The 27,959-nt window shown below is 47.4% G+C and overlaps 2 protein-coding genes across 2 annotated transcripts; one reads left to right on the forward strand and one right to left on the reverse strand.

Moving 5' to 3' along the window:
* Positions 1–2,972: 2,972 nt before the first annotated feature.
* Positions 2,973–4,016, forward strand: GPR148 (G protein-coupled receptor 148). Its single transcript, XM_042820909.1, has one exon. It carries the CDS (start codon positions 2,973–2,975, stop codon positions 4,014–4,016), a length of 1,044 nt encoding a protein of 347 aa, XP_042676843.1.
* A 4,099-nt stretch (positions 4,017–8,115) lies between these two features.
* KLHL6 (kelch like family member 6) lies at positions 8,116–26,907 on the reverse strand. The gene is made up of 7 exons (XM_042821051.1): positions 26,564–26,907; positions 22,519–22,684; positions 18,522–18,971; positions 16,112–16,349; positions 12,105–12,307; positions 10,985–11,198; positions 8,116–9,093 (listed from the first exon to the last, which is right to left on the reverse strand). Exons 1-7 carry the CDS (start codon positions 26,821–26,823, stop codon positions 8,792–8,794), a joined length of 1,833 nt encoding a protein of 610 aa, XP_042676985.1. The 5' UTR covers positions 26,824–26,907; the 3' UTR covers positions 8,116–8,791.
* Between the last annotated feature and the right edge of the window lie 1,052 nt (positions 26,908–27,959).

Consider the following 27,959-nt stretch of genomic DNA (forward strand, 5'->3'; position numbering starts at 1 on the left):
TGGCTGTTAAAAGAAGTCTGAAATTTTAGTGGGAGCTGATTTGTTCATGCTCAGTTTTCTTGGGTTTTCTCCTCTCCATTTTGCAATAACAGTATAATTCAACAGTTTGGGTGCTTGATTGCTGCTTCCTCCTTAAACTATTAGCTGTGCTAAGGCTTGTTGATAGATACAGGGTAGGATCCTGAAGCCAAATACATCATCACATCAGCACTGTTCGCATACTTTTCAGTGGAGGCAGGACTGAGACAGGGAAGAGCCCCCTTCTGTTTTGCCTACCCAAGCACCACAGCCACTGAAATGCTGCTCTTAAAATGATGGTTGTTCTTCCTTCTATCCCTTTGTTCCACGTGGTGCGGCCAGTCAAACAGTCCTGACACACGGCTCCATGAATGCCAGCATGGTGCAGAGAGATGAAATGTGCACAAGGCTTATGACAGATGCTGAGTTTCACAAGCTGTCTGCTGTGTGCTTTGGCACGCTCCGAGGCAGCATGTCCACGGCACAGCACGTCCTTCTGTGAGCTGAGATGGCACCACCTCCCATGAACAGAGCCAGGCTGAATTGCTGCGTGCTGGCAGTGTTCGTGCATGCTGGTAGTGCTGGGGAAATGATGAATGCAGTGATGCCATTGTAAGGAGCGAGCTGCGTTCCCACAGCTCCTGCAGCAACAGTAGGATCCATATTGGTTGAGAGGAGGAGGAAAGTCACAGCTGGCAAAAGAGTTGGATTTGACAGCGCTGAGTCTGGGAGGTTCTCGTGGGCTTGTCAGGACTACCAGAAGGATTTTCTGAACTTACATGCTGGTATTTTTAAAGATAACTTCAAAGCAGTAGGGCGGGCTGCAGGTTTCAATGGCTACATTTTGACTGCTATCTTGGCTTGCATGAGCGCTATGTTTCAAATACTGAGAGCAGTCCTTTGGTGCCCACCATTACTTAAAATGCTTCAGGATAGCCCTGCACAGCTGGTGAGAAGAGCGCCTAGAGCAGGCAGGTGACAAGCCTTTACTCTGCAATGGGATGTTGTAGCAGCAGTGTGCTGCTTGGTGTGGTTTTCGAGTGGGAAGTGACTGCAGGAGGTGTGGGTCGTGAAAGAAAGCAATGCTGCTATGGCAAAGAAGACTTTAAACCACAGCAGAGCAGCGTCGAAGCAGCCTGGTCAGGTGACAGTCATGCTTCCTTCCTCCTTGCCCTGCCTGCCTGCATGGGCTCTTCTGAGACAGCGCATGCATCAGTTGTTCCTCACAGATGCGAAACATGAGGAGCAGCAAGGCAGCAAGTGGGATTTCTATATCCATAATAAGGAGGTGTACTGCAGGCAGCCTGGTGCTGCTCCTGCGCTGCCTCTGGCAGGGCCTGGGAGGAGGAGGGAGGAGTGTCTGTTTGTCCTGAAGCACAGTGGCCATTTCTCCTCTTCCTGCTTAGGAAATTACTTTGTTTATCCCAGGGACGTGGCCACCCAGAGAAGTCAAATCTCATGCTGTTCTTTCAACTGCTTTGAAAAAATGACCTGAGACTGTGTCCTTCTGTGTTTGTTTCCTGACAATACGCAGACACTGCACTGATGGCATTCAGGGCAACTACTATCAGAGAGGTGAAGGCCTTATTCTTGTTTAAGGCATGCACTACAGTTCATTCATTGCATACCAACAGCCCTAGCAAATAAGTCATAACGAGCACTCTATCATACACCTTTACTGGGGAAGTTTTTCTTTCTCTGCATCCATCTTACTCATTGCAAATTTTCTGTCATGCAGCCTAGAGCATCTTCCTCACCTTGGTTTTGTCCCTCTCAGACACAGCTCATTGCCCTCATGCTCTGTAATTTTCCTAGTTAGTTACACAGCCAGTAACTCCTAACCCTTTATAATCTACTTCAAACCCACCACTCTTTTCTGTATAAAATTTTCTGTGCAGTACCAACACGTAAACTCTTTGCTCTACAACACTCAAGCAATGTTGCTTACTTTGCATCGTACAACGACTGCATCAACAATCTTTTTTGACTGACTGAAATGTTACTAGCCAGTGCTGAGCCTATGAAAAAGAACAGCTTTGCTTCTGATCAGATCACTTCTGGGAGAACATAAAGAGCTCTTTTTCCACAACCCAGATCCTTCACATTCTCTTGTTGTACCCCAGGCTCTGAGATCTGGTGGTAAAAGCAGTGCAGCACAGCAAACGTGTGCTGGTCAGCAAGTAAAGCATTGGTCTCCAAAAGACCACTGGAAAGCCAGGTGTGCTGCAGGGTATGCTGGCATGTGACTGCGCACGTTGCCCATCCCAACGAGCTACAGATTGTAAGTCAACCAGTGAAGAGAATTCAGTATTTGTATGCATTAATAGAGACAGGGAAGGCTTGTTGTCTATAAATAAGATGCTTTGACTCACTCCTCCATAAATAGAATCAATTAATTCATGAGAGCCATTCTGATACAATTTTACAACAGGATTGAAAGCCATCTCTATTGATCTCTTCAAATCGATTGTGCTGTTCAACACCAATTGGTACAAAGCATCATTTGGTCATCTTTATGACTCTCCTACATCGGTGCACTCAGAATGTCATTCTGTATCATTTCACATCTGCTGAATTGAGCTAATATCCCATCTGCCTCAGTGATAATGTTATGAGCTCAAACTCAGATTATGATAATGAACAACCCACTCATTTCTGATCAGAGAGCTAGCTGAGGGATTAGATTATTTTTTAAAGCTTACAAAGGTTCATTCTCTACTAAACATTGGGTTTTGCAGAAAGAAAAGTAACTCTTTGCTTCAGGAAAAATCATTTTTTGGCACCGCAGAATTTGCTTTCAGGGTTCCATGTCGCACCGCCTTCCACTTGCTGTCGAAGAGCAGACAGAATTGGCTGGGAAGTCTTTTTGCTTCCACGGGCATCTGCCCATCTAAGCACTCAGCACTCAGAAGATCTTGCTTTTCTCCAAGTCAGTCATATAAAATCCTAAGAAAATGAGCATCTTCTGTGCGTCCGTCACAAGGATGAATGCATCCCTCCAGAGACAGTCCAACATCTCCTCAGATTTGGAAGTTTCTTCATATTATCTGCTGGAGGAATGGACTCTCAACACATCAGATACAAACGTGAAGATGTTTTTAATCCCTCCCATCGTCTGCCTCGTGGCAGGTGTCCTCGTCATTCCTTCCATCTTGTTTGTGATCTTCTCTAGGTTTAACATCCGCCAGGAGACAAGGTACATGCTGCTGGGGAACGCTCTGCTGTGCGACCTGCTCTACCTTTTGCTCTACACCCTGTCAGCTGCTCTCAGTGCAGCACGTGTAGTTCTCCCAAAGGAAGCCTGCATTCTCCAGCTGTTTTCACTGGCCGTGGCTTACTGTGGAGGATTGTTCACAGCTGCTGCGATGGTTTTGGACACGTACATAGCTATTCTGTTTCCTCTGCGCTACACTGCTATTCTGCCATCTTCGCGAGCAAGGAAAGTGATTGCATTGCTATGGGTCTGTTCTGGGGCTTTCCCTGGGGTTTTGTTCCTGGTGCTATCCAGCACTCACAGCTTTGTGCCCTGCGTCCTGGAGATGTGCGCCATCCCGGTCATAATATTGCTAACTCTGAGCGGGACCAACACAGTGAAACTCAGCTTCTGGATGTCTGCTATGGCTATCTTTCTCTTCCTGTTCCTAATATTCTGCTGCTACGGTGTTCTTTATTTTAAAACCAGGCGATCAGGTATATGGGAGAGCATCTGCTCCAGAGCCAGCGTGACATTCTTAATGCACAACACTGTGTTCTTCTTTTATTTCTCTCCACTCCTGGTTCTGTTCGTGGAATCATTCTTGTACGTTAACATTGTCATTGGACTGCAAACATCAATTTGGATCTCCCTGACGATCTGTAACGTCCTGATGATTCTGCCTAAAGTTTTGTTCCCCTTTCTGTACGGGCTTCGGTACAGAGAGATCTCAGCATCTCTCAGATCCCTTGTCAGAATTAAGCCTCTTCACCTGGTGTCACCTGCTCCATTGCCTCCATCCTGAGGCAGCACAGCAGACAGCCGCATCCTTGCCTCATCAGTGTGTAAGCCTGGTGGCAATCACTCAGCTTCTGTCAGAAGGCCACAGGTCTTTCATCACTTCACAGCTGGGATTGCAGCAGATGCTGCCCCGTGAAGTTCCAACCTTCGTTCTGGTGTTGGAGGAGATAGTGAGTCAAAGTCATTTCCACCCGCCTGCGGCAGATGCCCTTCTGGAAAATAGAAAATGAAAAACTAGATGGTGTGAAGCAGAGGAGTGCAAAGCAAAGGGGGTAGCTAGAGCTCTTGACATGAGCAAGATCCTTAAACAAGTGTGCTGGGAGCAGAACCACTGTTTTTTTCCCTGACAGATACTCTTGCAAGGTTGGTAACTGACATCCTATTCTACAAAACATTTGAAGGAAGGTGCCTCTGCAGACCGCAGTGCCGTGCTGCACCGCATGCCCTGTATTATCCTGTGTCTGCCTTACGGGCTCTGCCTGACTGTCTGCCAAACAACGTGCTCCCATGGAGCTGGGCTGCTGGGCTGCCTCAGGGGGCAACGAGGGGCACTGGGTGGCCGCCTCATTAGCTGAAGCAGCTGCTTGTGGAGTTGCAGGCTAAAAATATCCCTCCAAAGAGAAGTGATGTTGTTTTCAGTCTAACCGAGATTACCCCAGAGATCTGTTTTGTAGCGTGTTCTGCAAACTGCTATGTCAGAACAGCTGAGGGGAGATACATTCTGTTGTGGAGGTGGGAATGTGCAGGGACGTGGTGGGGCTGTTTTGTGAAGGGACCTCCTTGTGTGAGAGCATCTTGAAGCTGAAGTTGTTGCAAGTGAATAAACCATCTTGCGTGTTTGTTTCACTCATGGCTCTGTGCTTCCCGTGTGTTTAACTGAAGGAAAGTTAAATTGCTGAGTAACCACTTTGTTTTCCGGAAGAAAAAAACCCTCTTCACAATTGTGTTCAATACAAAAGTAGGACCTCACAGCTGCTATCAATACAAAAGTAGGACCTCACAGCTGCTATGATGTTCCACCCGGATGAAGGTACTGCAGACACTGTCCCACACCAGCTGTGTCTGTATAAGGACTTTGGTTGCAGCGTATGAGGAGGGTCTCCCATAACACGGGTAAGGGTGGGAACAACACCTGTGTGCTTGGCCAGGTGCTTTCAGCACATGATCAGGGCTGGAAGGCGCGAGGATGCACCCTCCAAGGCTCAGTCCTGGGCCACACTGCTACACCTCTGCCTGGTGGCAAGAGCGCCAATAACATACAGGATGTTCTCCGTGGAATATCCTTTCAAGCTTTATTGCTGGAAGCTTGCCTATATTGTAAAAGTTCAGACTAAGTAGTGAAGAAACCTATGTTAATAGCATGGAGCAAGGTAGGGCCATAGCTGACTTGGTATAGCTGCAGGTTAGCAATGTTCAATCTTCCTGCTAACCTCTGTTAATCACAAAGCTAACCTCCAGGACAGACTCAGGCCAACTTGCAATGCCAGTTCTGTACCGCTGTCCCATGGGTGTATTTAGAGACAGCTGGAAGTCTGGCATCACACAGAAGAACACAGAATGCAGGAGGAAGTGAACTGGTGATAATAGCAACTTAATGTACGTACCAAGCCTGTATATGGTGATATATCATAAAGACCAAGCAAAAAAATGCTGCTCTGTGGAAAAGGCCCTTTGAGAAAGGTGGATACAGTCACCTTGTACATCTCCCTGGACTTGTTCCCTAGAATGGGGGTTTGCCTAGAATAATTAGCTGAGCTGCAATTAATCGGGTTGAACAGCAATCCAGACAAGGCATCCCCATGGAGAGCCAATGCTATCTTCTTAATGTTTCTGAATGTAGTTTGACACTGGGCAGACAGGGCTTCCTAAGTGACAACCTATATATTAGCTCTTACATGGGCTGCTGCCGTGCTGTTTGGTGCAGAAGCAGTATGTTACTGCATGCACGGGAGGAGCACGTGGTGCACCAAACCATCTGGGACTTCCCACAGCTGCCCACACAGACCTGAGGGGGTCACAAGGGCAGGGTCACCAGCACGACGTTCCTATAATTCTTCATTCTCATAAATGTCTTCAGTTTCATCTTAAATATAGTAAGGCTTCCCCACTTGCAGTGATCAGCAGCCTTGTAAGGATGTCTCCAGAGAGCTCTGGGAGTTCAGGTGGAGGCTATTTACCACGGCCCTGCTGTTGACCTCCCTGAGGTCATCAAAGTGAACTTCTTGGATGTCAGTCTGTCTGCCCAGCACATTAACTGAAACGGAGAGCGGTTGACTCTAACATGTGATTTGGCAGCTGGGAGAAGTAACCCCTGAACAAATTGCAGTAGCACAAGTGCTGCACCTCAAGGTGTATGCTGGACTCTAAAGTGTTCCCCCAGATGTATCCTCAGTTCATTTTTCTCTGCTTTTCTCATGCTGATGTCATCACTAAGCTCACCACTGCCATCCCTCTCCCAGCTGGGTTCACAGCCCACAAGCTGAGCTGGGAGATGGGAGCTGAGAGATGGAAGCTGGGAGCTGGGCATTACTGGTGGAAAGGTCCATCTGTGATTAATGTGTGATCATTCCCCTGGGAGGTAGGTGTGTGTGATAGTGGGGGAAAGCCAGTGACAGGAAAAGGAAATTGCAGGGTTGCTTGAAACAAGGGCTCTGCTGAGTGCAGCTCTGCCCTGTCTCTGGCGGCACAGCACTGCAGCCCTGGCAGTTTTTCCACAAACCTTGTGATTTTGGCATCTTCGTGAAACCACTGGTGCTTTTGTTTTTCCAGTAGTCCTTTGGATTGCGACATGAGAGAGGTGCAATCTGCATGGAAGGAACAAATCTGAAGGACAAAAAACCACAACCCTGAGCTGCTACAAAGGCATCAGAGCTTCCAGCAGAGCCTGGTGCACTGCAGGAGGAGGAGGCCTGGTGCTGAGCATCAAGGGTGCCTGCAGCCATGTAAATGACACCAGGGACTCGGCTCTGTCTCTGCTAAGGAGAGCAACAGATTGTGCATTCTGAAGTGATTCTTCTCAAGCAAAAAAATACATGCCTTGCTGCTGGTGTTGCAGGGTGAAAATCAGTAAGCCTGGGCAGGCCAGACTGGTCCACCTCGTGAAAACACACTGCAGTGGTTTATGTAAGGGACATTTATGTAAGGGACATTTCCTCATGTCTCTGGGAGGCAGAGCTGGATGGGACAGCCTGGAACAGTGGAATCATGAGAAGTGCGGCCCCTGCAGAGTGAAGGGCGTGAGGAAAGAGGATCAAGGACGGCAGAGCTGCAGATGGAAGGTCTGTAGGAAGAATTAGAACACAAAAATGTCAGTCTGAGCTAGGATTACAGGAGTGATCTTTGAGGCATGGGGTACGCTGAGGCAGGATTTCTATCAGGCTTTGTGGGCAAGGACACTGGGGGACCTCTGGGGACAACCACTGCCACAGCTGTCACACAGTGCAGCCCTGTGCATCTCTGGGCCCCTGCACAGCCTGAGAACTCTGCACCTGGGGTGCAGAAAACCCCTACTTTTGTCTCACGCTAATATGAGAGGTCCTGTTTTTAGTATTGTATCAGGCAAAAGGAGAGACAGCAGAGAGAAGGAGAGAGGCTGGAGGGAGTCAGCACTCTCTGCTTGCACAGATTTGTTTTGTGCAGTGTTTTCTGTTTTTGATTTAATGGTGAGTTGCTCTTTCCAGCAGCTGGGCAGGGGAGGAGGGACTAGAATATGTTCCCAGCCTTTGGCCAAGAGTTTCCCAGAGTGTCCCAGGCATGACCTCTTCTGTGTTTATTTTCCCTTCTCTACAACTGACCCAGATGCCGAGACTTGAGCCTCCAGCCCTGCTGGCATGTTGCACATTTGCCCCTTTTGGTACAGCATGTGACGGTCCCGGGGATCAGGCCGGCTGTAGTACCGAGAACTGTTTTTCTTTCCAGCAGGCTGTTCTGTCCGCTGGCGTTCCAGGAAGCCCAAATCCAATTGAAAAAGCCTGGTGGAGCACTGCCATCCAGCGGGGACGGAGCGGGGCTGGGGCAGATCAGGACACGCTTATGTGCAGCAGCAGGGAGGAGAGCCCCGCGGACACAGCGGCAGCCAGCCCGGAATAGAACAGAAGGGAAGCCAACTTTTGGTCTGCTTTATTAGAAAACAACCACAGTGAATGTTCAGTGGAACAAGATTAGAGTTCATTTATATTTGCAGCCGGTCTTTTCGTTGGGACTGACAGCAAAACTTGCAAATTGAGACGGAATTTTTTCATCACACACAGCTGAAAATCTAACAAAGCGTCTTCAAGCAAGCAAACAAACAAACCGGTTTTAACTTAAGCGAATGTCCCGATCACTGAGAAAAAGCACAGCTTTGGAGGAAACAACATTATGTTTCACCAAAGTTATAAAGCTTTAATTCCAAAAGTATCTTCTCTTTTTCACTAGTAGGTGCTGCAAGTCCAACTGATCACAATAAATAGCTGAACACACTTCAGGAAAGGCTGAGCCACTTCAGGCAGATCCAGCAGGGAGCTGAGTTTCCCACCTACCTATCACATGTCTTTGTCTGACCTGAGCTACAGTCTCGGCAGGAGAAAACTACAGCTGGTGCCTTCTTTGGCTGGAGGGGAGGAATTAAGATAATTTAAGGACGTGCTGTACAGAGAAAACACAAGGGCTGAGCATATATACAGATACTCCCCAGGTGACACTAGCAGCAGCACCGCCGTCCGTCGCTACCTGCACAGCGTCCCTGCAGACTGTGCCACAGGGCACCGAGGTATTGAGTTCCTGTGCAGTTTCCTGCAGTCAGACAGAAACTGCCCCAGGCACAATCCTGCGGATGTGTGTGTAGGACTTCCTGAGGGTAACGCTCCCATGGTGAGACACTCCCCGCGGCAGGACGCACTCTTCTGTCAGCTTCTGGGTCTCAGGGTCCCAGCACAGCACTGTCGCAATCACTTCGTTCTTTTCATCTCGGCCGCCGGTGATGAACAGCTTGTTGTTGCAAGGAGAGATCCCACAGCTGGCCCTCTCGTGGGTGAACTGAGTCACGAGGCACCACGTATCTTCCTGGGGGCTGTATGAGTAGAGAGCTTTCATTGCCCCACCTGCAGAGGAAGTGGAGATCAGCCTTCAACAAAGCTTCTAACAGAACAACCTGCATCAGCAAGGCTCCTTGATGGCTTCCGTAAGAATGATTTATGACCCAAAGCCAAAAAAAACCCAAGGTCACGGGATGCTTATAGTTTTGAAAGCCAGAGCCACAGAAAGTCTCTTATTGTTCACAGGGAATTTAAGGCCAGAATAGGCCGCTGTGGTCACGCAGCATAGCACGGTGCACCCAGGGATGGACCTTGCTCATACCTGCTGCTTCAGCAGAAGACACAAGTTTAGGAAAACACAGATTTGTTCAAAAGCTCAGCCCACGAAAGCCGATCTGTATGTGCTAAGCTGTCACAAGTAGAAGTGGGCACGTGAGTTCTGCACTAACTTCTCTAACTGCGGTTCCCACCTTGCCATTAAAGCACCCTCTGCCTGAATGTAGCTGTTTTCAAAAGTCCTGTTCTTCTTTAAGAGTTTGTAAACTGAACTTTTAATCTTCTTATGGGTAAGCTAAGCAGAGTGACCTTCATTTTTTCCACGCTCCCCAAATCTGCAGTCATTCTTGAAACTGTGCACATTGTCTAGTTGTGCAAGGTCCTTTTCATTTGAAAAATGGTCAATGCCTCAGTACCCAAGAAAGGCTCTGGAAATGTATTTCCTCCTGAGAGTACTAACAACTACGTGGTTCTTTACTATGAGGGTGGTGAGGTGCTGGAACAGGCTGCCCAGAGAGGCTGCCCCATCCCTATAGGTGTTTAAGGCCAGGTTGGATGGAGCCTGCGCAGCCTGGTCTAGTACTATATACGGAGGTTGGAGGTCCTGCCTGTGGCAGAGGGTTGAAGCTTGATGATCCCTGAGGTCCCTTCCAACCCAAGCCATTCTATGATTCTATGATTCTGTCTGAGATCTGCAGAGACTGGTTGTGTTTTCTACAGCATCTATGTCAATCAAGTAGGGCCAAGGAAATCTTGAAACCTTGATTTTCTTGATGAGTTGCTACATAGCCTGGGATTCTACCTGTGGCCAAAGTGAGCACTTATCTATGGTAGTTGTACTAAAAGTTGCTTTTAACAACGCTTGTCCAGTGCTTGAGGGACAGTCAAGCTACTGTAAGGTGACATGGACAATCACAGCAGCCTAAATCATACACTGTCGGTGAGAGTGACTCATCTGGCTGTAGATAACTCATCAGCCTGTGTAATTTCATTTATTTAGACACCATAACCAGAGGCTTTTTTTTTTTTTTTTTTTATCTTTTAAAGCTCAGATTCAATCCAAACGTAACTACATTCGTTTCTCACATAAGAACACAATAGTCTTACAGGTGGATGTTCTTGTCTGAAAGACTGCATGACTTTATTGGGAGCATCATGCCAAACTAGATCAAGAGTTGTAACATCTTGCCCCTAAGTCAGACAGTACCAGCTGGAGATGTACACAGGCTCCCTGCTCCACAGTTCAGCTCGCTACCAGTAAACTCCTGTTCTCTCTTTGCCTTTTGTTCTAGTAGCTGACAGAATCAGCCCCAGGCATGATGTCTTTGGGTAGCAATGGCTCTGCCCATTTCCCTGCATAAATCCTGCACGCAGTGGCTCCATAACGCTGGGGAGCAGAGGAGAATGTGAGGTAGCCCACAAGTTCATGCTCTTGCCACTGTGCACCCACTTTTGGGTATCTTTAAGTTTTCTTTAAGCCTTCCAAGATACCTGTAAGAGGGAGGCTGACTTGGTGACTTATCACCACTCTTGCTAAGTGTATGGATTCCCATCCTCACAGGCTTAGTGGAAAGAGTTATCTGAGTGTTTAATTATATTCCACAGAGTTTGTGGTAAAGCTAACAGGGAGAAACAAGCCCTGGTGTGTCTGGACAAGAAGGAACATTAATGCTTCACCTACCCACAACATAAATGTGATCACGGAAACTTGCAGCATTGATACATTTGGCTTCAACCGGCATGGGAGCCCTCAGGCTCCACGTGTTGGCTGCAGGGTCGTAGCACTGTGTCTTGTCTGTCGCCAGCTTCCCGTTGGGCCCTCCTCCAATCACATAGAGCTTCTTCCTGTAGCTCGCTGCTGCAAAGGAGCTGACATTCACCATCAGGGGAGCGGCCTGTAAAACATCCTCGGTAACCATTCTGATTTCAGGCAGTCGGGCTGGTACCCGCAGGGTGGGAGTCTGCTCTATTTTATGTCAGACATCGCTTCTGAGGTGATCGGTGGGGTACAGAGCATGGTACATGTCCAAGGACAAGAGAGAAGTGTTTCTTTTTTTTTTTTTCCTTCAAGACTGTAAACCCCTTAATAAAAAGATGCCGTGTTCAAAAGCTGGAATTAAAATTACATTGTTGGCAATTCAAAAGCTAGGAAATGTCAGACATGGCTCTGATCTCTTTTACATGTTTATGTGTGTTGAAAAATAAAGCGCAGGAAACTCATTCATAGTGATCCTTCTACTCGTAGCCATGATTGTTAGATTCCTCTGCAATGTTCTGTGTCATCTGAAAACTGAGGTTTCTATCTGCCATTGTGGTGCCTAATCTCATTAATTTCGTGGATTAATACTGTCTAATACTCTCAGCATTTGAAGCAGTTAGCAGAACTGCTTTTTTCCATCCTGTTTACCTTGAAATCTGTTCTTCTACCCTAACTGTGCAACCCACTGCAAATACAGTGTACATGTTGGTGTACACATTTTGTTGTACATATCCGAGCAGCAGTTTTCAGCCCATGCTCTGGTTCACATATGCTCTTACTTGGCACTTTATGGACTACTGGCTCTAAAAGCCAACAAAGGAAAGTCAGGCGTCAGGTGTCTCGCATAATCTGGCTGACAATCCTATGTCTTCCAGTTTCTGCAGGACATGCATTTAGAGAGAGAAAATACCTGGGCTGTTCACAGACCAGAAGTACTTACTTAAAAAGAACTGTATGAGATCCTGTCTTCTCCATTTTTGTGATTTAATGTCATAATATTTTCTTACTTAAATGTGCCAAGTAAAACGATGCAGGGTCTCACCTCTGACCAGCAGTTGTGAAAGGGGTCGTATGCCTCCATGCTGTTGATTCTCTGCATGCCATCAAAGCCCCCGATGACGTACACTTTGCCACCCAGCACGGCCATTTTGTGCCTCCATCGCCCGATGTTCAGGTACTCGATTTGTATCCACTTGTTGATGGAGGCATTGTATTTCCAGACATCGTGCTGCGTTTCTTTGCCACCTGCAGTGTACATGACATGAGTAAATATGACACCATAGCCTGTAGTTCTACAAAATTTCCAATATATCTAACTTGTGACCGGGCTTGCTCACAACACAGAAGAAACCACTGGTGCTTATTGTCAGCTCCTTCAGTTTACCTGTAACAGTGGCCTGACCCCGTTAAACAAGAAGAATATTTCAGCATTTAGTTTACTTGCTAGTGAAGGAAATATTGAACAATTTCTGCAGCAAACATTCAGTAAATGTAGATCACTGTTTCTCACATCAAACCACAGCCTTTTTTTTGCCACTTCAGCACATTCACTGAGTGAGTGTGCACACAGAGCACAGCAGTACAAGGCAGACCTCTGAGCAGGCTTTGCAGAATGCTGGCAGTCAACAAACAGACAGACATGCCTTAAGTAAGATGGGAGGGTGAGCAGCCAGTGGGACCAGTGCCTGGAAAGCAGGTCTGCTCTGGAATCTGCCTCTGCACAGGGCAGATGGAGCCAGCCAGGCTGGTGCTGCGTGAGGTATAAAAAGAGCTGACCAGGAGCTCCTAGCTGACATCAATCCTGATTGGCACGTTGCAAGTGCTGCTACTGAGTCCTGGAGCTGCCTGTCCAGAATCTCATTTTTATATGTCTTTCCATACTCAACTGATTTGAGTTTGCTTCACACTTAGACACTGAAGGTCAGAACTGGTCCCTGTAAACTCATTCCAGAGCTGACTTGCAAGAAAATCTTTCCTTGTTCTAAAGCAAAGGGTAATGTTCTAGCCAGTACTTTTGTTTGCATGTCATTCATGGTGGAGATGGAATACAAACAGACGTAGCTAAGCCTGAAACCCTCCGCACAGACGGAGTGGCCAACTGCTTGTCATCTGCAACCTGATTAAACATTGGCTTTGCTGGTGCATGTACTGAAAAGGGAATTCATATTCCATTGAGAAAGTGTCTGCCCTTGTTGGTATTCTGTACCACAGCCAGATCACTGCAAATTGATGGAGCTCATCTCTGGGCCAAATAGCAGATTGAATAGGAGATAATTAGCATGCTAGAAAGAGCTGTTTGTAATGCTTTTGTCTAAGTGCTTTTCATATGTGTGTGTTGAATTTTATTTGCACTGAAATGGCTGAAGTGGCAGAAGGACCTGAACACAGCCTTCAGGGCTGCAGTGGGGCTGAGAGGCCGCAGGTGTTTTCCCCTCGCTCTCCCTTGCAGTCCCCTTGCCCAGGCTTTGTGCCTCCCACTGCAGGCTGAGAGCTCAGCTAGGAGCTGGGCCCACACATCACGGGGTGGGGAGAGAGTTCTGAGAGAACTGGAGGGCTGTTTTGTTTCTGTTCTTTCTCTAGACCACAGTTCTTTCTAATTTCAGGAAAAATCAGAAATGCATTAGTAAAAGCAGCAGAATGATGAGCCATAATGGTGGCATTTTTAGTTGCACTTGAAGTATTTCTATTTATCCAGTCAAAGCAATTCTGCTATTTGGGGAAATAGTGATCTGGAATCAATGTGGTACAAAGGGCTTTCCAGAAGTTAACAGAGCAGAGGAGATTCCAAACTATAGCAAGGTGCTGAGAGAAATGGGCATGTGGTGTGGGAGACAAGTCAGGAAAGACACAGGCCAATGTCAAAAAGAACTAGAAAGTCACAGGAGCTACAAGTAAAAAAATAGAGTTAAAGGGCACACCAGGTGTTTATTAGGGAATGAACCATGAAACATTTGGATTAGCTGGAAGCAAACTACTAATGTCTGTGGACCATTCAGCCCCTTATTTGGGTGGCAAGAGTGAAAAGCAGAGAGAAGAAAGATCAGAGGGAATGGAGGTAGGAGTCAAAGGTGTTAAATGATGCAGGGAAGGAAGAGAGAGGAGCTCTGGCAGCAAGAGGAAAGCCAGCTGATACTACCATAGGGATGTATTAGCCTGGCATGGAGGCAGCCTGGATAGATCAGAAAGGAAAGGTAGAGAAGAGGCATCAGAAAATATGACAGGAGTAGGACAGAGAAATAAAGCTTATGACCTTGAGAAAGAGGAAAGAATAAGAGATTAAAGCAAACGAAAAGAGGCCCTGTCCACTCAAGGGTGTGAAGGTGTGAGAAGAATCTAACTCTGACATCTGGATAAAGATTTAATAAACTTTAAACTGGAATAAAGTAATAAAAATCTGAATTCCCAAAAAGGAAAATGCAATGGAAGACATTTGAATGAAGACAAATTACACATCCCCTTCCCTTTTCTCACGTGATTTCTACTCTCCTGTTTTCAGTAAGAGTAGAATCTGGTGGATGATATTGCAGGAAATTCTTCCTACCCATGGAGGCACTGTTCTGTATCATGGTCATAAGGTAATAGTAATTACTGTCTTATTTTGCTGTCTCTTTTCTTCTTTAAAGTGGAAGGAGGCCATCAGATTTGTTTTGGACAGAACAGCAATGCCAGCTGTTGGACTGTAACACTAGCAAGCTTGAGTTTAAAGCTCCTAATTGTCAAGGTGAAATCTCTGCAGCTCCAAGATTCACCTTCTACATGGAGCTCAATTGTATTTGTGTGGGCAGGTAAATATACCTGCTGAAGCTCTCAGGAAACCTGCAGATGTTATGTTCAGGACATGTTTGTCCTGATACACGTTGTGTGTCTGGACCACTAAGTTTCCTCTGGCTCTGATGGTTACAGTGCCTTTGACAGATGGGCATTTGCAGAGACCTGTCTGATGCGCTGTTACAGGGCTCCTGAAAGAGCAGATTTCAGGTAGCAGCCAAACAGTGGTGACACTTCCCTGCAGGTTGTTGAGTGATTCTTGCTGTGTTAGTAGAACTCTGGCAGTTTATTACTTATGCAGGCAGAGCTGCAAGTAGACAAATTATAAGTCCATATACATGCCCTCGCAGCTCAGAAAGCCAACCGTATCCTGGACTGCACCATAAGAAGCATGGCCAGCAGGTCAGGGAGGTGGTCCTGCCCCTCTGCTCTGTGCTGTGAGGCCTCACCTGCAGCACTGCGTCCAGATGTGGAGTCCTCAGCACAGGAGAGACATGGAGCTGTTGGAGCACAGCCAGAGGAGGGCCACAGAAATGATGCCAGGGATGGAACAGCTCTCCTACAGGACAGGCTGAGAGAGCTGGGGCTGAGTAGATGGAGAAGAGAAGGCAGGGGGAGAGCTGAGGGCAGCCTGTCAGCATCTAAAGGGGAGCGACAGGAAAGAAGGGGACAGACTCTTTAGCAGGGTCAGTGATGATAGAACAAGTAAAAATGGCTTCAAGCTTAAAGAGATTTAGGTTGGATATAAGGAAAAAGTCTTTTACAGTGGGGGTGGTGAGGCACTGGCACAGGCTGCCCAGAGATGTGATGGATGCCCCATCCATGGAGACTTTCAAGGCCAGGCTGGGCAACCTAATCCAGCTGTGGTGTCCCTGTGCATTGTGGGCAGTTGGACTACGTGGCCTTTAAAGGTCCCTTCCAGCTCAAAGGATCCTGTGATTCTATGATTGAATGAAGAAGATGCTGGAACAAGTATTCTTCATTTTATGTTTGCTAAACAGTGCTCAGAGGCCTTTCTGTGATTATAGTGTTGCACACAAGAAGCCATGCATACAGAAGAACATTGTTTGAAGAGAAACTTGTGCCTAAACTCCTGCCAGGGCCAGGCAGTGTCCTCACGTGTCCAGCACTTCTCTGGAGCCCACCAAAAGCCGAAGCATTGGGAATGCCTGCAGTGCTCAGTTCTTAGGAAGCAGCTATGAGCGTGCTCTCAACGAAAGCTGAAACTAATCATGAGAACCATGTGTGCCCCTCAGCCATTCCCCATATCTTGTTCCTTACCCGATATGTAGACTTCATTTTTTAGCGTAATGCATGCAAACTCCACCCATTTTTTATTCTCATTCTCCGTCTCCTGCTCTGTGATTGGTAATTTTGCTACTTCCAGGCGGCTTCGCCTCAGAGGATCCAGGCAAGTCACTTCTGCTACAAATTTCTCATCTTTAGTACAGCCCCCTATGATCATAAACACCTCAGACTGGAACTCGTGCATCCTGGGCTTGGTTCTCTCTGTAATAATCTAAATGCAAGCAAGACAGAGTGAGTATGCAGGGCACTGACACCTACAATTACAGAAAGGTCTGGCGACCTATTTTTGATTACGTATCTTGCAAATCACAGCTGAGTTACGATCTGCTGAAACAATTATCACATGCTTTATAAGTTAGAAGCCTAGAAAGCGGCCTGGAAGCATTGCAGTAGAGGTTGTGTGGATCCTTTTGGATCCCAGCCTCCCTAGGAGCTCCCAGGCTAGCACCAAGAGCCATCAAAAGGAGGGCACAGTGACAAGGCTGGTTGTGTGTGGGCAGCTGAAGAGCACATGTTTTGTTGGGGCTAGCAGAGGGAGAGTAAGGTGGAAGGGCCACAGGGTTTATGCCTGCCTTGGGGAGCCTGGAGAGAGCAAGACTGTAATTAGTGCTAGCAGATATTATTTGTCCTGAAGACTTCTGTTGAAGTGTCAAAACAATAACAATCCTCTATTGTGGTTTCCTTTTATTTGTTTGTTTGTAAGCTTCAAATGAAAGCCAAAGCTAGAATACTTAAAGCCAGTATGAGACTCTGAAATGTAGTTAGCTCTGATTTACTGCCTGTTGGCTCATTGCATCAACCGAGGACACTGGATAAAGTCACTTCCTAGGTAGAGGTTCACCAGGAGCAAAGAATGCAGGGGATGCTTGGAAGTTTCTGCCCTGCTTGAAAGGGAATACTTGCAGGCAAGTGCAAATGAGTGCATTACTGTGACCCAAGCCATGCCAGCTCTGTGCTGAAGGACAGAAGAAATAACCTTTATTTCCTTCAATTATTCATCATATAAGAAATGTGGTCTAGATGGTAACAGTAATGCATGAAGTTGTTTCTCTGCTTCTGCTCTGTCCCAGGACATCTGCCAATTTGTGGACTCTCAAAGTGTGCTGGGAGAGCTCTGCACCCCCTGCAGTAACCCTACTTGTCCAAAGAAGCAGAATGGCTTCTCTCCAGGTTAAATGCTATGGCAGCAGGCAGCCTGCTTACAGTTTTAAACTATTTTTAATATGCTTCTATAAACTGACGTAGTTTATTTCTATTTTAAAAGATTGTTTACGCAGATGCCATGTTTTTTATTTTCCCTATGTTTAACAAAGGTAAGGTTTTTTCATCATCTGGTCGCAGAACTTGCTGGCTTTCAGACTCTGTTTTTGTCTGTCTCTTCTGTCAGGGCCGCCTCTGACGGCTGCCTTTTGAAGGCGAGTGCAATGAGTGTACAGCCCTGAGCAACACTCCCTTCATTCGTCCTGCACCAACCTGGGGAACGAGGCCAGCCTGCAGGCTGTGGGGCAAGCCTTCCTTCTGAAGCTCCACCAGAGCGGCTGCCGCTGCCCCAGGTGGCCGGGACCTGACCCACTCAGCCACCAGCACAGAGCTGATCGTCCTCACCTCCAGTGACTCACATCCACGGTCAGCTATGGATCCTCAGCATGTTCCTGAGGCCTCCCACCTTCCCCTGCCTCCCTGACCCTGGAGGCACCTACCTGTCCTCACACACTCCTGCACCTTTGCTCCTGTTAGGAAATCTGACCTCCAGCTGCTCTCCCCTCTCACCCACACGTAGGGTCGGGAGATGTGACTGATAGCTAATTTTCCAGGTGAGGAACTGGAGATCCACTGCAGCCTGACTCAAGCAGGCAGGACAGGCCCTGACCAGGTGCCCAGATGAGCCTTTCTTTTTGGGTACAGAGACCCAGAAGATGAGGAGGATAGGCACATCTGGGGAGAGGTCATCTTCTTCCCTGGAAGCTCTTTCTGAAAGACATTTCTCCACAGACTGTGATAGAGTTTAGTGTAGAAATTATTTGTCCTTGCTTGGGCTTGAAATACTACCTAAGACCATGAGGTGTGGGGAGTAATGCAATTTGCTTTGCCTTTTTACTGGGGAAGTCATCCAAGGTCTTTGTTTAGCTGCTCAGGTCTGTGTATGAGGGTTTGAGCCCACACATTCATAAACAGGAAGCTGGGAGCTCTGATTTTAAAACACTCTACTAAAAGCTTCCCTGCTTTCTAAATCATCAGGATAACTGGTGAAGCCAACCTTGACACTAATTAGAGACACCTCTGTGTGAATACCTCTTTTTTTGCCTCAAGGCAGTGCTCCTTCCCTGTGGGATTTTTGAGCAGAGGTGTTAAGGAGGAGAGAAAAGCTTCCATTTTTACTCACCTCGTTGCCTGACAGATGGTACATTCTTGCTTCCTGGAGCAAAGGAAAGACATCCGGACACTGTCTAATGAGCTGATCAGCTTCAACAGTCTCTACGAAATACCAAGGGTCCAACAGGGGCAGACGGACATTCTCCAGAACACTTGGCAAGAGAGGAAACCTTTCCGACTCCTTGTAACGGACCCAGTTCATGACGGTTTCGAACACCTGGGCTTCCTCCGTCACGTAGAGATCATCGCTCTTCAGCGTGCTGCAGAGAACATCGGCCGGGAGCTCCAGGAACTCCTCATAGCTCAGGACCTGGGTGAAGTTCTGGATAATGTAGTTTTGCACCTGTTGCTTCAGGCTGTGCAGGGAGTGGGCATCAGCCAGCCTCAGGATGCCAACGCAGTTGTCTGGCTGAAGGGCTTCAGTGAGAAAACTGGCACAAGCGTCTACCATGCGCAGGAACTGTGGGCAGAAAAAAAAATCCATGCATATCACAGAGTGGTTGTTTGTATGACAGGAGAGCTTATAAGCTCGGGGTCGGCCCTAGTGAGCCAGGAGCTGGGAGAGACAAGAAATCAATCACACGAGGACAGGTATCTCCCAGAATGTTGTGATCTGGAAGGCGAGGACTGAAGTTCTGCCCTGCCTGCATGCACAGCTATGCCATCCTGTTCTGGAGATGTGGCAGGAAGAGAAGGACCAGCTGTACATGCTGAACAGTGAGGGTTGTCTTTCTACTGTGTGCTGTGCAGGAGATCTTTGGAGGTCTTAGTGATCTTTGTTTTCCTTCACAAAACATGTGCCTTTTGCACACAATCTTCATCAAAGAATTTCTCATGTTTATGTTAGTAGGACATCACAACTACTGCCATTAATCTCCTTTGCCCAACAGCCCTGTCAATCTCCCTCAACCTGTTCCTGGACCACAGATATCTCTGGTCCCAGATCCTGGACCACAGGTATCTGCGGGGCATCTGCATGAGCTACAGTGTGAGCTGGGTTGCTGGTGATTACTCAGAGAAGAAATCATAGAATCACCAACCACCAAGGTTGGAAAAGACCTCCAAGATCATTCAGTCCAACCATCCACCTATCATTAATATTTCCCCACTAAACCATGTCCCATTTCTTGAACACAAATGATAGGTTACAATACTTTGTGCTGGGCTTTTCTTCTCGTCTGTGATTTGAGATGTAGTAGGACGTAATTGCTTTGTATCTGTTGTCACTGAGTGATGCAGTACTGACATACTGAAAAATGGGCCAGAACAGATGCTGTGCATTTTTGTCCATGCCTTTTGGGTCCTTCTTCCAGTCAATGCAGCAAGCAGCTCATTTTAACTTGTTCTGTCCCAGAGCGGAAAGCTGCATAACAGTAATTTAGGGGCAAAGAGGAATTGAAACAAATAGAAGACGTTTTTTAACACGATAGTATTTAGATTTGTCTCATTAGTTACAACTAACTACAGGCTCTACAGGCTCTTTTAGACACCTTGGTTTTGTGCTGACACTTTTAGAATGTATAGCAGATCGCAGGCGCTGAGTACAAACTACCTGGTTCCTGTTTTACATTGAGATGCGGTCAGGAGTTTAGAGCAACACAACAGCCTGGTGCACCAAGCTACACGTGGCCTCAGGACGCACAGCCTGTGACATCAATCTGCCAGCAGCACGCTGCGGGGCCACACTGCCTCAAGGCTCACAGTGTGACCACTCTGCGCATCTCCTGAGGGCCTGAAAGGACTTTGCCAGCAGCAGCAGTGCCCGGGGCAGTTGCATATTAGCCCTATCAAAGTTGGTGGCACTGAAGTACCAGGTGGGATATGCCACGGTCACGCACGAAGCCGTTCGCAGTCTGGACGCTGAGCGCGGCGCAGCGCTCTCCACAGCTGCACGCACACTTGCTCAGAAGCAGCCCACAGCAGCGCTGGCGGTGTAACGGCCGTGCGGTGCCGGGCTGCCCCTGCGCAGCCGAATGCGGAACCGCGAGGCGTGGGTGTGAGAAGCAGGGCTGCAAGGCTGAGCCACAGAGCGGCCGCCCGCAGCTCGGCACGCCAGCACTTCCCCGCTCCGCTGCTCCTCACCCTGCTGCCTGGCTCCCACCGCTGCCTTCGGCTACAGGCAAAACTCCCTCAAACTCCCCAGACCTTTCTGGGCACGCCACCGTCAGCCCCACAAGGGCAGGTGAGACGGGAGGAAGACGCCACAGGTCTCTGGTTCCCCTGCTCCCGTTGTCCTTCAGGCAGTCTTTCCTTTCTGTGAGGATCCCTCCTCATGCCGCCCTGGGCATTTTGAATGTTCTGCTCCCTGTGAACATCCTCCCCAGTAGTTGGGTCCTTCTCATACCCCTTCAAATTCATACTCCTACTGGCTAGAGGCACCCTGTTTGCTTGCTCAGCCCCCACTCGGCCTTCTCTCTGAATATAATAAAGACTTTTTCCCCCACTGCGAGTCCCTGCTTGTCCCAGCTTTGACCCAAGCCACGCTCTGCAAATTATTTACTTTCTGGTCCTCAGTCAAATCGGAGAGGTTGGAGAGCGGTGCTGCCAAAAATTGTTGCTGGTTGGATGAAAAAAAAAAAAAAAAGTACTGTTTGGAAATTGTTTTTTTCACATCGTTAAGTGGAAAGGAAAAAAGTGCCACAAGAAAAATATTACGACAAATTAAAGCATTCATCTTTTTAGCTGTAAATACATTGAAATCAAACATTAGTCTCTTTCAAATGTTTCTTTTTGTTCTTCAGTGTGCGTAGCAGAGGCAAACTGGCAGAATGCTCATAGTTACTAAATCTTTTTTTACACAAAACATATCTTCAGCCAAAAACCTCACCCGTGTATAATGTGAGGCTTTCAGGCCTTATAAATCTTGAGGGTGTCCAAGACAGCTGCAGCAAAGCTTGGGATCACTGCTTCTCATAGAACATTCCTAGTTTTCTAGGTTTTTGCATGTTACTACTCTTGCTCATGGCACCCTCCTGACCTTACCAATACTCTCGCAGCATTTGACAGTTTTCCTTAAAGCACCAGATATGGAAATCAAGTTGAATCTGAATTTTCATGAAAAGTAGGGAAAAGAAAGGAAAAAAACCTAAGTTCATGCTCTTGATGGTTTCAGGGAAAAAAAAGCCTGAGGAAAAAAGCTTCAGAAGAAAACAAACAAAAAATCTCAGGAACGTGCCCTGAAAAATTAACCCAGAGCAACCTTTGAGTGCTCTCTGTTGCAGTACTGGTCTGCTGAAAACATCAGCAAGCTGCACACAGCCCCAGGCACCTTCCCCGAGCAACCCCGTGGTCAGGGGCAACTTCCCTGCTCTCCCCACAGCAAGCACCAGCTGCCCCCACCACAAGGCACCAGGCTGGTGTCACAGCAACACATGACGCATTCTTTAAGGTTCAGGAATCTTTAGTTCATGGTGAACTGTGGTGCTTAGGGAGTCAGGTGCTCCTCACCTCCCTGGACACACACACACACACACACACCGGCACTTGGCAGGTTATGCTAGTTGCAGTTTGTTAGGGATTTGCAGCTCAGTACCAGGACCTGCAATTTGCTAGAGCTCACAGGTGATTTAAAGGACACGTGAATACTTGATGGACCAAAGGCTGAGTAACGCTGCTCAGTCTGAGTGCCTCAGTCGTGACTAAAACCTTTCCATCAGGACTCCTGCGAAGGCAGGTGCAGGCTGTGCGGTGAGCCTCCATCTCCAGGCGGGGGGAGGCAGAGATGAAGTTACTGTCCTGCTGGGCAGGCAATGGTGGGGCAGGGCTGTCTCTTTGCCCAGGGCCTGCAGCCTGGCAGGAGCTCTGGGAGACAGAGCCTTGCTGTTTGCCTGTTGGTACAGCACAGAGTGCAAAAGCATTCCAGCCCATGGCTGCCACGGCCAATTTTTACTGCAGCGTAAATACAAACAAAGCCAAGTGCCCCTGGAACCCATGAAATCAAAGTATGCAGTACTATAACCAGGGTAGAGCAGACTGTAGCTGGACCCGTGGGTTTGAGCTATCTGTACCTGAAAGAGGCTGGCGGCTTCCAAAACTTTCTGCACATTTTGCTTTGTGATGAGCATCTTGCTGGTGTAAGTGTAGTCCAAAAGTATATTCATGGTTTCTGCGTCGACTCCTTTAAGTATAATCTTCTCTTCATATTTCTCTCTCAGATCGTTGCAGAACATGGCCCTGAAAAGAAAGATGTTTATCTTTTATTGCATCCCAGCCAAGATGAGACATTTTGAAAACATTTGGTTATATAGATTTCAAAACAAAATATTTGGATTGCCTCATATTTTATGCAATTAGCCCTCTAGCAAAGTAATAAGGAGTAATATGCTTTTGTTGTTTTCATGCCTCTTTACTCAGCTGATAAGGAAGACATTTAGAAATGATACCTCAGAGCTGGACTTGCAGCAGACCTGGAACTCTGTAGCAACAGAAGGCAGCCCTGAGAAGTCAGTGCTTCTGTGCTTCAGAGCTGCAGGCTGCTACTTAGACTGAGCCCTGAGGCTCCAAAATGGCTTTGATCCCACTGGTACCAAGGATGGGCCAGGAGAGAATGTGTTTTCCTTTGCTAAGTCCTGGTAGGACTATAGAGTTAGTGCCACTGGCCAGAGGAGTGTCTGGGTAACCAGGAGTGGAGCTGCTGTTAACATAAACATGCAGTGTTTTCACCTTACTGGTATACTCTCCTTTTGGTGGATGATACTGTATTTGAAAAACAACAGTCATACATAACTTTGGTGCTGGTCGAGTTTTTCATGTTGGATATGAAAAATAAATTTCTCTAAGAGCTATTTTAATGCTCTTTGCACTGTGGTAGATGCAAGGCAAACACCATCTGCATTTTCAGACCACAGTTACAAGTATTTCATACAACACTTTTGATTTTATGTAGAAGGTTGATTAGTCTGGCCTTGATTACTGCATCTGAGGTGAGAATTCATGTCACTCAGAGTCTGGCGCAACAGAATAGAAGCACGAGTCCACTTATGCCTGCACTGATGAAAAACGTGCAGCTCTAATGTGTCATTAGGGGTTCTCTGCTGTGTACACCAAGCCCTTCTTTATTAGTCACATAAAATGCTGACAGGCCATTGCAACCTGGGAAGTGCCTAGGGGTCAAAATGCTTCTTGGAAAAGACAGCAAGAAAGCTGTCAGATTGACGCAGCTCACAGGAGTGAAGATGTTCACAGGTTTTCTTGCAAAGCAGGCAGAGTTATTGGCAAATGGGTGGAAGGTATCAGCTGCTCCTTGCTCTGATTGCTGCCTGCTCCTTGTCTCAGCGGAGGATTTATAGCCAGAGAGCTTATATTAGCTTCCTGGTGTGTAAGGCTGCATTTCAGGAAAAAGTACTAACTTTTAAGCAGGAAAATTGGGCAGAGAAGTCATAGAAAATAGCGCTCATCTGAAGTTCTCCTCATCCTTTCACTCATCTCAGCTCATGAGAGGGTTTTTGAGCACTGCTCTGCTCCAGCTGCTGCTGCCCTAGAAATCAGTGCATTCAAAAGGCATAGAGATGCCTTCTGAATGCTCCTTAATCTCAGCGGGCAAATGGTGGATTGTCCTTCGCTTCTCTCACTTCTCACTGCCGACGCTGTTGGTTGTGGGTAAGCCAGGGGCACGCAGGCAGGTGGCCATCTGAAAAAAGCAGTGCCCACTTCTCCACAGGACTGAGATTTCGACGCGAAGCGAGGTTTGCACAAAACCGCTGTTTCAGTTGCACGGAATTGATAGGTGCCGAATGCTCCATCTGAGTGAGAAATGGGCTGCTGTAGGGTGCAGGTGTTGTCTGCTCTTGTTCCTTTTCTCTCTTACACTGCTGGCTCCAGTCTTGTATTGAATCTTCCCTGTCTGGAGGAGAGGCAAACTTTCACTTCCATCCCGTTCTACAGTACTCGGATAGCCAGCATCATTGGGAGAGCTGGCTGCTGTGTCCTTCTGCTCTGCTTGTGATGGCCTTCTCTGGGGCTCTAAGCACTGCAGATATGCCCACCAATTCTGCTGTCTGTTTCTTTGTTTCCTGTCCCTGTGTAATTCTAAACTAAACCTTTGAACCAACATTTATTTTAATAAATGCACTTCTGAAGTGAGGGGCCCAGGGCCAAAATATGGATGCCTAAACGTGGGTGCGTTAACAAAAATCAGGGAGAAATCTCAATGAAACAAATGCAGTTTGTGAAGCACTTTTTAAGTACCCACCCACGCTGGAGTGTTTGTGCTCAGGAATATGAACCTGACTTCAAACAACCATGCTGGAATTCGAGGATGCTCTGGAAAATACTGGCTCAGCCCTCTCCCTGTTCTCCCACCACCTCAGGCAATGCAGTGAGGAACTGCTGCTCCACCTTGACCTCTGCTCTTGTACCTTCATGTGGGAGGAGGGAGAACATTAATTCCATTTTGGCCACAGGTGTAGGGCATGTCAGAAGCACTGGGCTATCTACTTTCAAGCAGATGCTGAAGGAAAGGCATAGAGCCATAGCCTTGTTCAGCTGTGCTTACAGCAGCTGCCATGAACTGGTTGTGCTTCCAGTTGTCAGGAAGGGCCTTGGAGGCCCTGCAATCACAGAATCATAGAATGATGGAATGGTTTGTGTCGGAAGGGGCCTTTAAAATCACATAGTTCCACCCCCCTGCTACAGGCAGGGACACCTCCCAGTAGCCCAGGTTGCACACATTGCATGGCATTTGCTTACAGGAATGGTGTGGTTGAAAAATTTCTTCCAGCCCCTGTAGCTCCTGGTGAGTGATGGCAAGATGAAATAAGTAGAACTAGTAAAGCTCAGCTCCCTGCAGACTTATGTCTTCCTTTCCTCCCTCGCAGGAACCTCACCTTCCCTCCCCAGACCCCGTGCTCTGTCTCATTGCTGCTCTCACACACTCCCCATCTCTCAGGACACAGCTCCGTGTGTCTCCACGTCTGGCCCAGTACAGCAGTGCATGCTTTGGCTCCCTCAGGGCAGCTGAGGCAGTGGGGCCCTGCTCCCAGCCCCTCTCCTCTTCCCAGCTGCCCATTTCCTTCAGACTTGTGGGCGCTCCACAGTTTTGAGGTTTCTGCCTTTCTGCCAAGCTCGACTGAAACTAACCCAAAGAGTTTGGGCATCTCTGCTTGTAGCTGCGTATTTTCACATACACTATCTCTGTAGTATAGCTGCAGGAGTAATCCCCATCTCTGTATATTCAACATCTCTGCAGTAAGACAATAAAACCAGAACTGTGCTTTCAGGCACTGCCTGCAAAGCTTACAAAACCCACTAAAATTAGTTTTCTACTTATGTCACAAGTGGTCACAGGTTCTTTTTTTCTCATGTTTCCTCTGTAGCTATTCAGTCATCTGACCACTTCAGCAGCAAAAAAAAGAAAGAAAAAAATCCCAGCCATGCAAATGTGATTGTCTAAACGATAGTGGAAAATCTGTGTTAAAACCAATACCAAGTTCCTCTATGTGTCTACAATTTGTCCTTGCTGGCCTGTGGTCTCAGCTACCCACTGTAGTGCTGAAAGAATGCAAAATTCAAGATGGGAGTGAAATGGTAAGTTGCTTTCAAGTTGGTTATTCCTGTTACAGTTGATTTTCAGTAACCCTAGGAGAAATGAAAACTTCCTTCTCTTTCCTCCTCAATGATTTTATGCAATATATATTTTTACCACAGAACGGTAATGAGAACAATGATCAAATTGTGCAAATCCACTCCTATCCCAAGAAAAATATCCTGTGATCCAAATGAATCTTCCTCTTTGCTTGGATCCCAAAGGAATAACACAAGGGGCTCCGGATGCTTGGTTACAAATCCACTTCCCACTTGCTGGCCGCCCATTCTCCTTCTCTCTGCATGCCCCCAGCAGGTTTGTTGGGTGCTGGTAACAGAACTCTGGCGAATCCACAGCTTTGCACCTGCCTTATTTAAGTCTTTGACTTGAAAAAGAGCTGAAAGTATCAGGAGTCACAGACTCACCGCAAAGTTGCAGAGTTTACCACCCACTTTACTCTCCTTGGAGATCTATGCCTCAAGACTAAGACGCAACTTGAGTTCCTCGGTTTGTTTCTTAGCGTGCCTTACCTGAAATAATTGCTGGCTGCAGCAAGGACCACTCTGTGACAGGAGAATTCCCTGCTATCCACACACAGGATGACATCCGTAAGGGAATTTTCAAGCCGAAGGTTCTCCAGGCCATTCTGGAGCACCAGAGAGAGCCCCGTGTCATCAAACTTGATCTTTTCGCCACTGGAGACCTCCACCAGCTCCCCCATTTTTGTGGAGCACTCATTGTCCAAGGAGAACTCAGCGTCCTCAGAGCTCTTCTCCAGCGTGTCCCCCATGTTCTGGCCAGCACCGTCTCATTCTGTTGGTGCCTCGATCTAAAAGAGTTCCTAAGCCTCAGACGAGTCACACTGCAGAAGTTGGGCGGATTTCCTGTCCAGAGCTCCTCTCCGCTTATCTGTAGCTGTCACACACACATAACAGGAAGCCTTGCACTTTCTCATCCTGTTAACACAAACAAAGACTTTTTTTTTAACTTTTTTTTTTTTTTTTTTCCTGGTGAATTTCAGGCAGCATCAACGTGTTTAGAAAGGAGTTAAGATGCCTCTGTGTGTGAGGAGATTACAAGTGGGAGGAAGGGCTGCTTCCCACCCCTGGCCAGCCCTGCTCTGTTACCCAGACCTGCTGGCCCCAGCGATAGGCAAACTGCAGGCCAGCCGGGCTGCAGAGGGGAACAGGCCGTTCTTTTAACATTCTTTTTCCAGGTACATTATTATTAATCGCCGTGCTGGTACTTTGGGGTATTATTTTTTAATAATAATTTAGTAACACATATATTCACAAGCTTTCTAGATAACCTTCTGTCCGTCACGACATGCTAGATGACAAACGTGGAAAAACTCTTCTTTCCATCTCAGGATGTTTTGCAATGCTATGACTTCTACAGAGGCTGAATTGGGTCTCCGTGGGCTTTGCCTAGCAGAGAATCCGGCCCATAAGCACGAGCTGACACACAATCAGCACCGAGCCTGCTGAAATAACAGGGCAAAAGCCCTGGCAAGTCTGGGAGGCTCTCATGCTGGGGGTACAGAATGAGTCCCCCAGAGAGCTGAGCTCCTGGCAGTGAGAGCACCAACAGACCCTGCTTTTGTGACAATGATTTCTAGGAACCCTGGTTTGGTGCGTCCTCGGATTTTAACTGTGTTTGTTTCCTCTTCTGTCTCCCAGTTTGTTGACATGAACTAACAGGGTTAAGGGAAGCTTGATTTTAGAAAAGGGAGGTGAAAGCAGCCTTCAGAGAGAGCTGGATTCAGTCAGGTTTCGTAATGGGATAAGAAGATCAAGAGGAAGGAAAGAGAGAAGTCTCCCTCCTACCTTCCCCTACCTCTGTGTAGTGGGCTTTTTTTCTATTTTGTGCAATCTGTGTACAGCTTTGGCTTTTTTCCTTCCCAACTGATGTCAATGCATTCCTGCT

This window comes from Centrocercus urophasianus, unplaced genomic scaffold (assembly GCF_019232065.1).
Source record: "Centrocercus urophasianus isolate 14NV4802_14NV808 unplaced genomic scaffold, USGS_Curo_1.0 seq_19, whole genome shotgun sequence".
Taxonomy (NCBI): domain Eukaryota; kingdom Metazoa; phylum Chordata; class Aves; order Galliformes; family Phasianidae; genus Centrocercus; species Centrocercus urophasianus.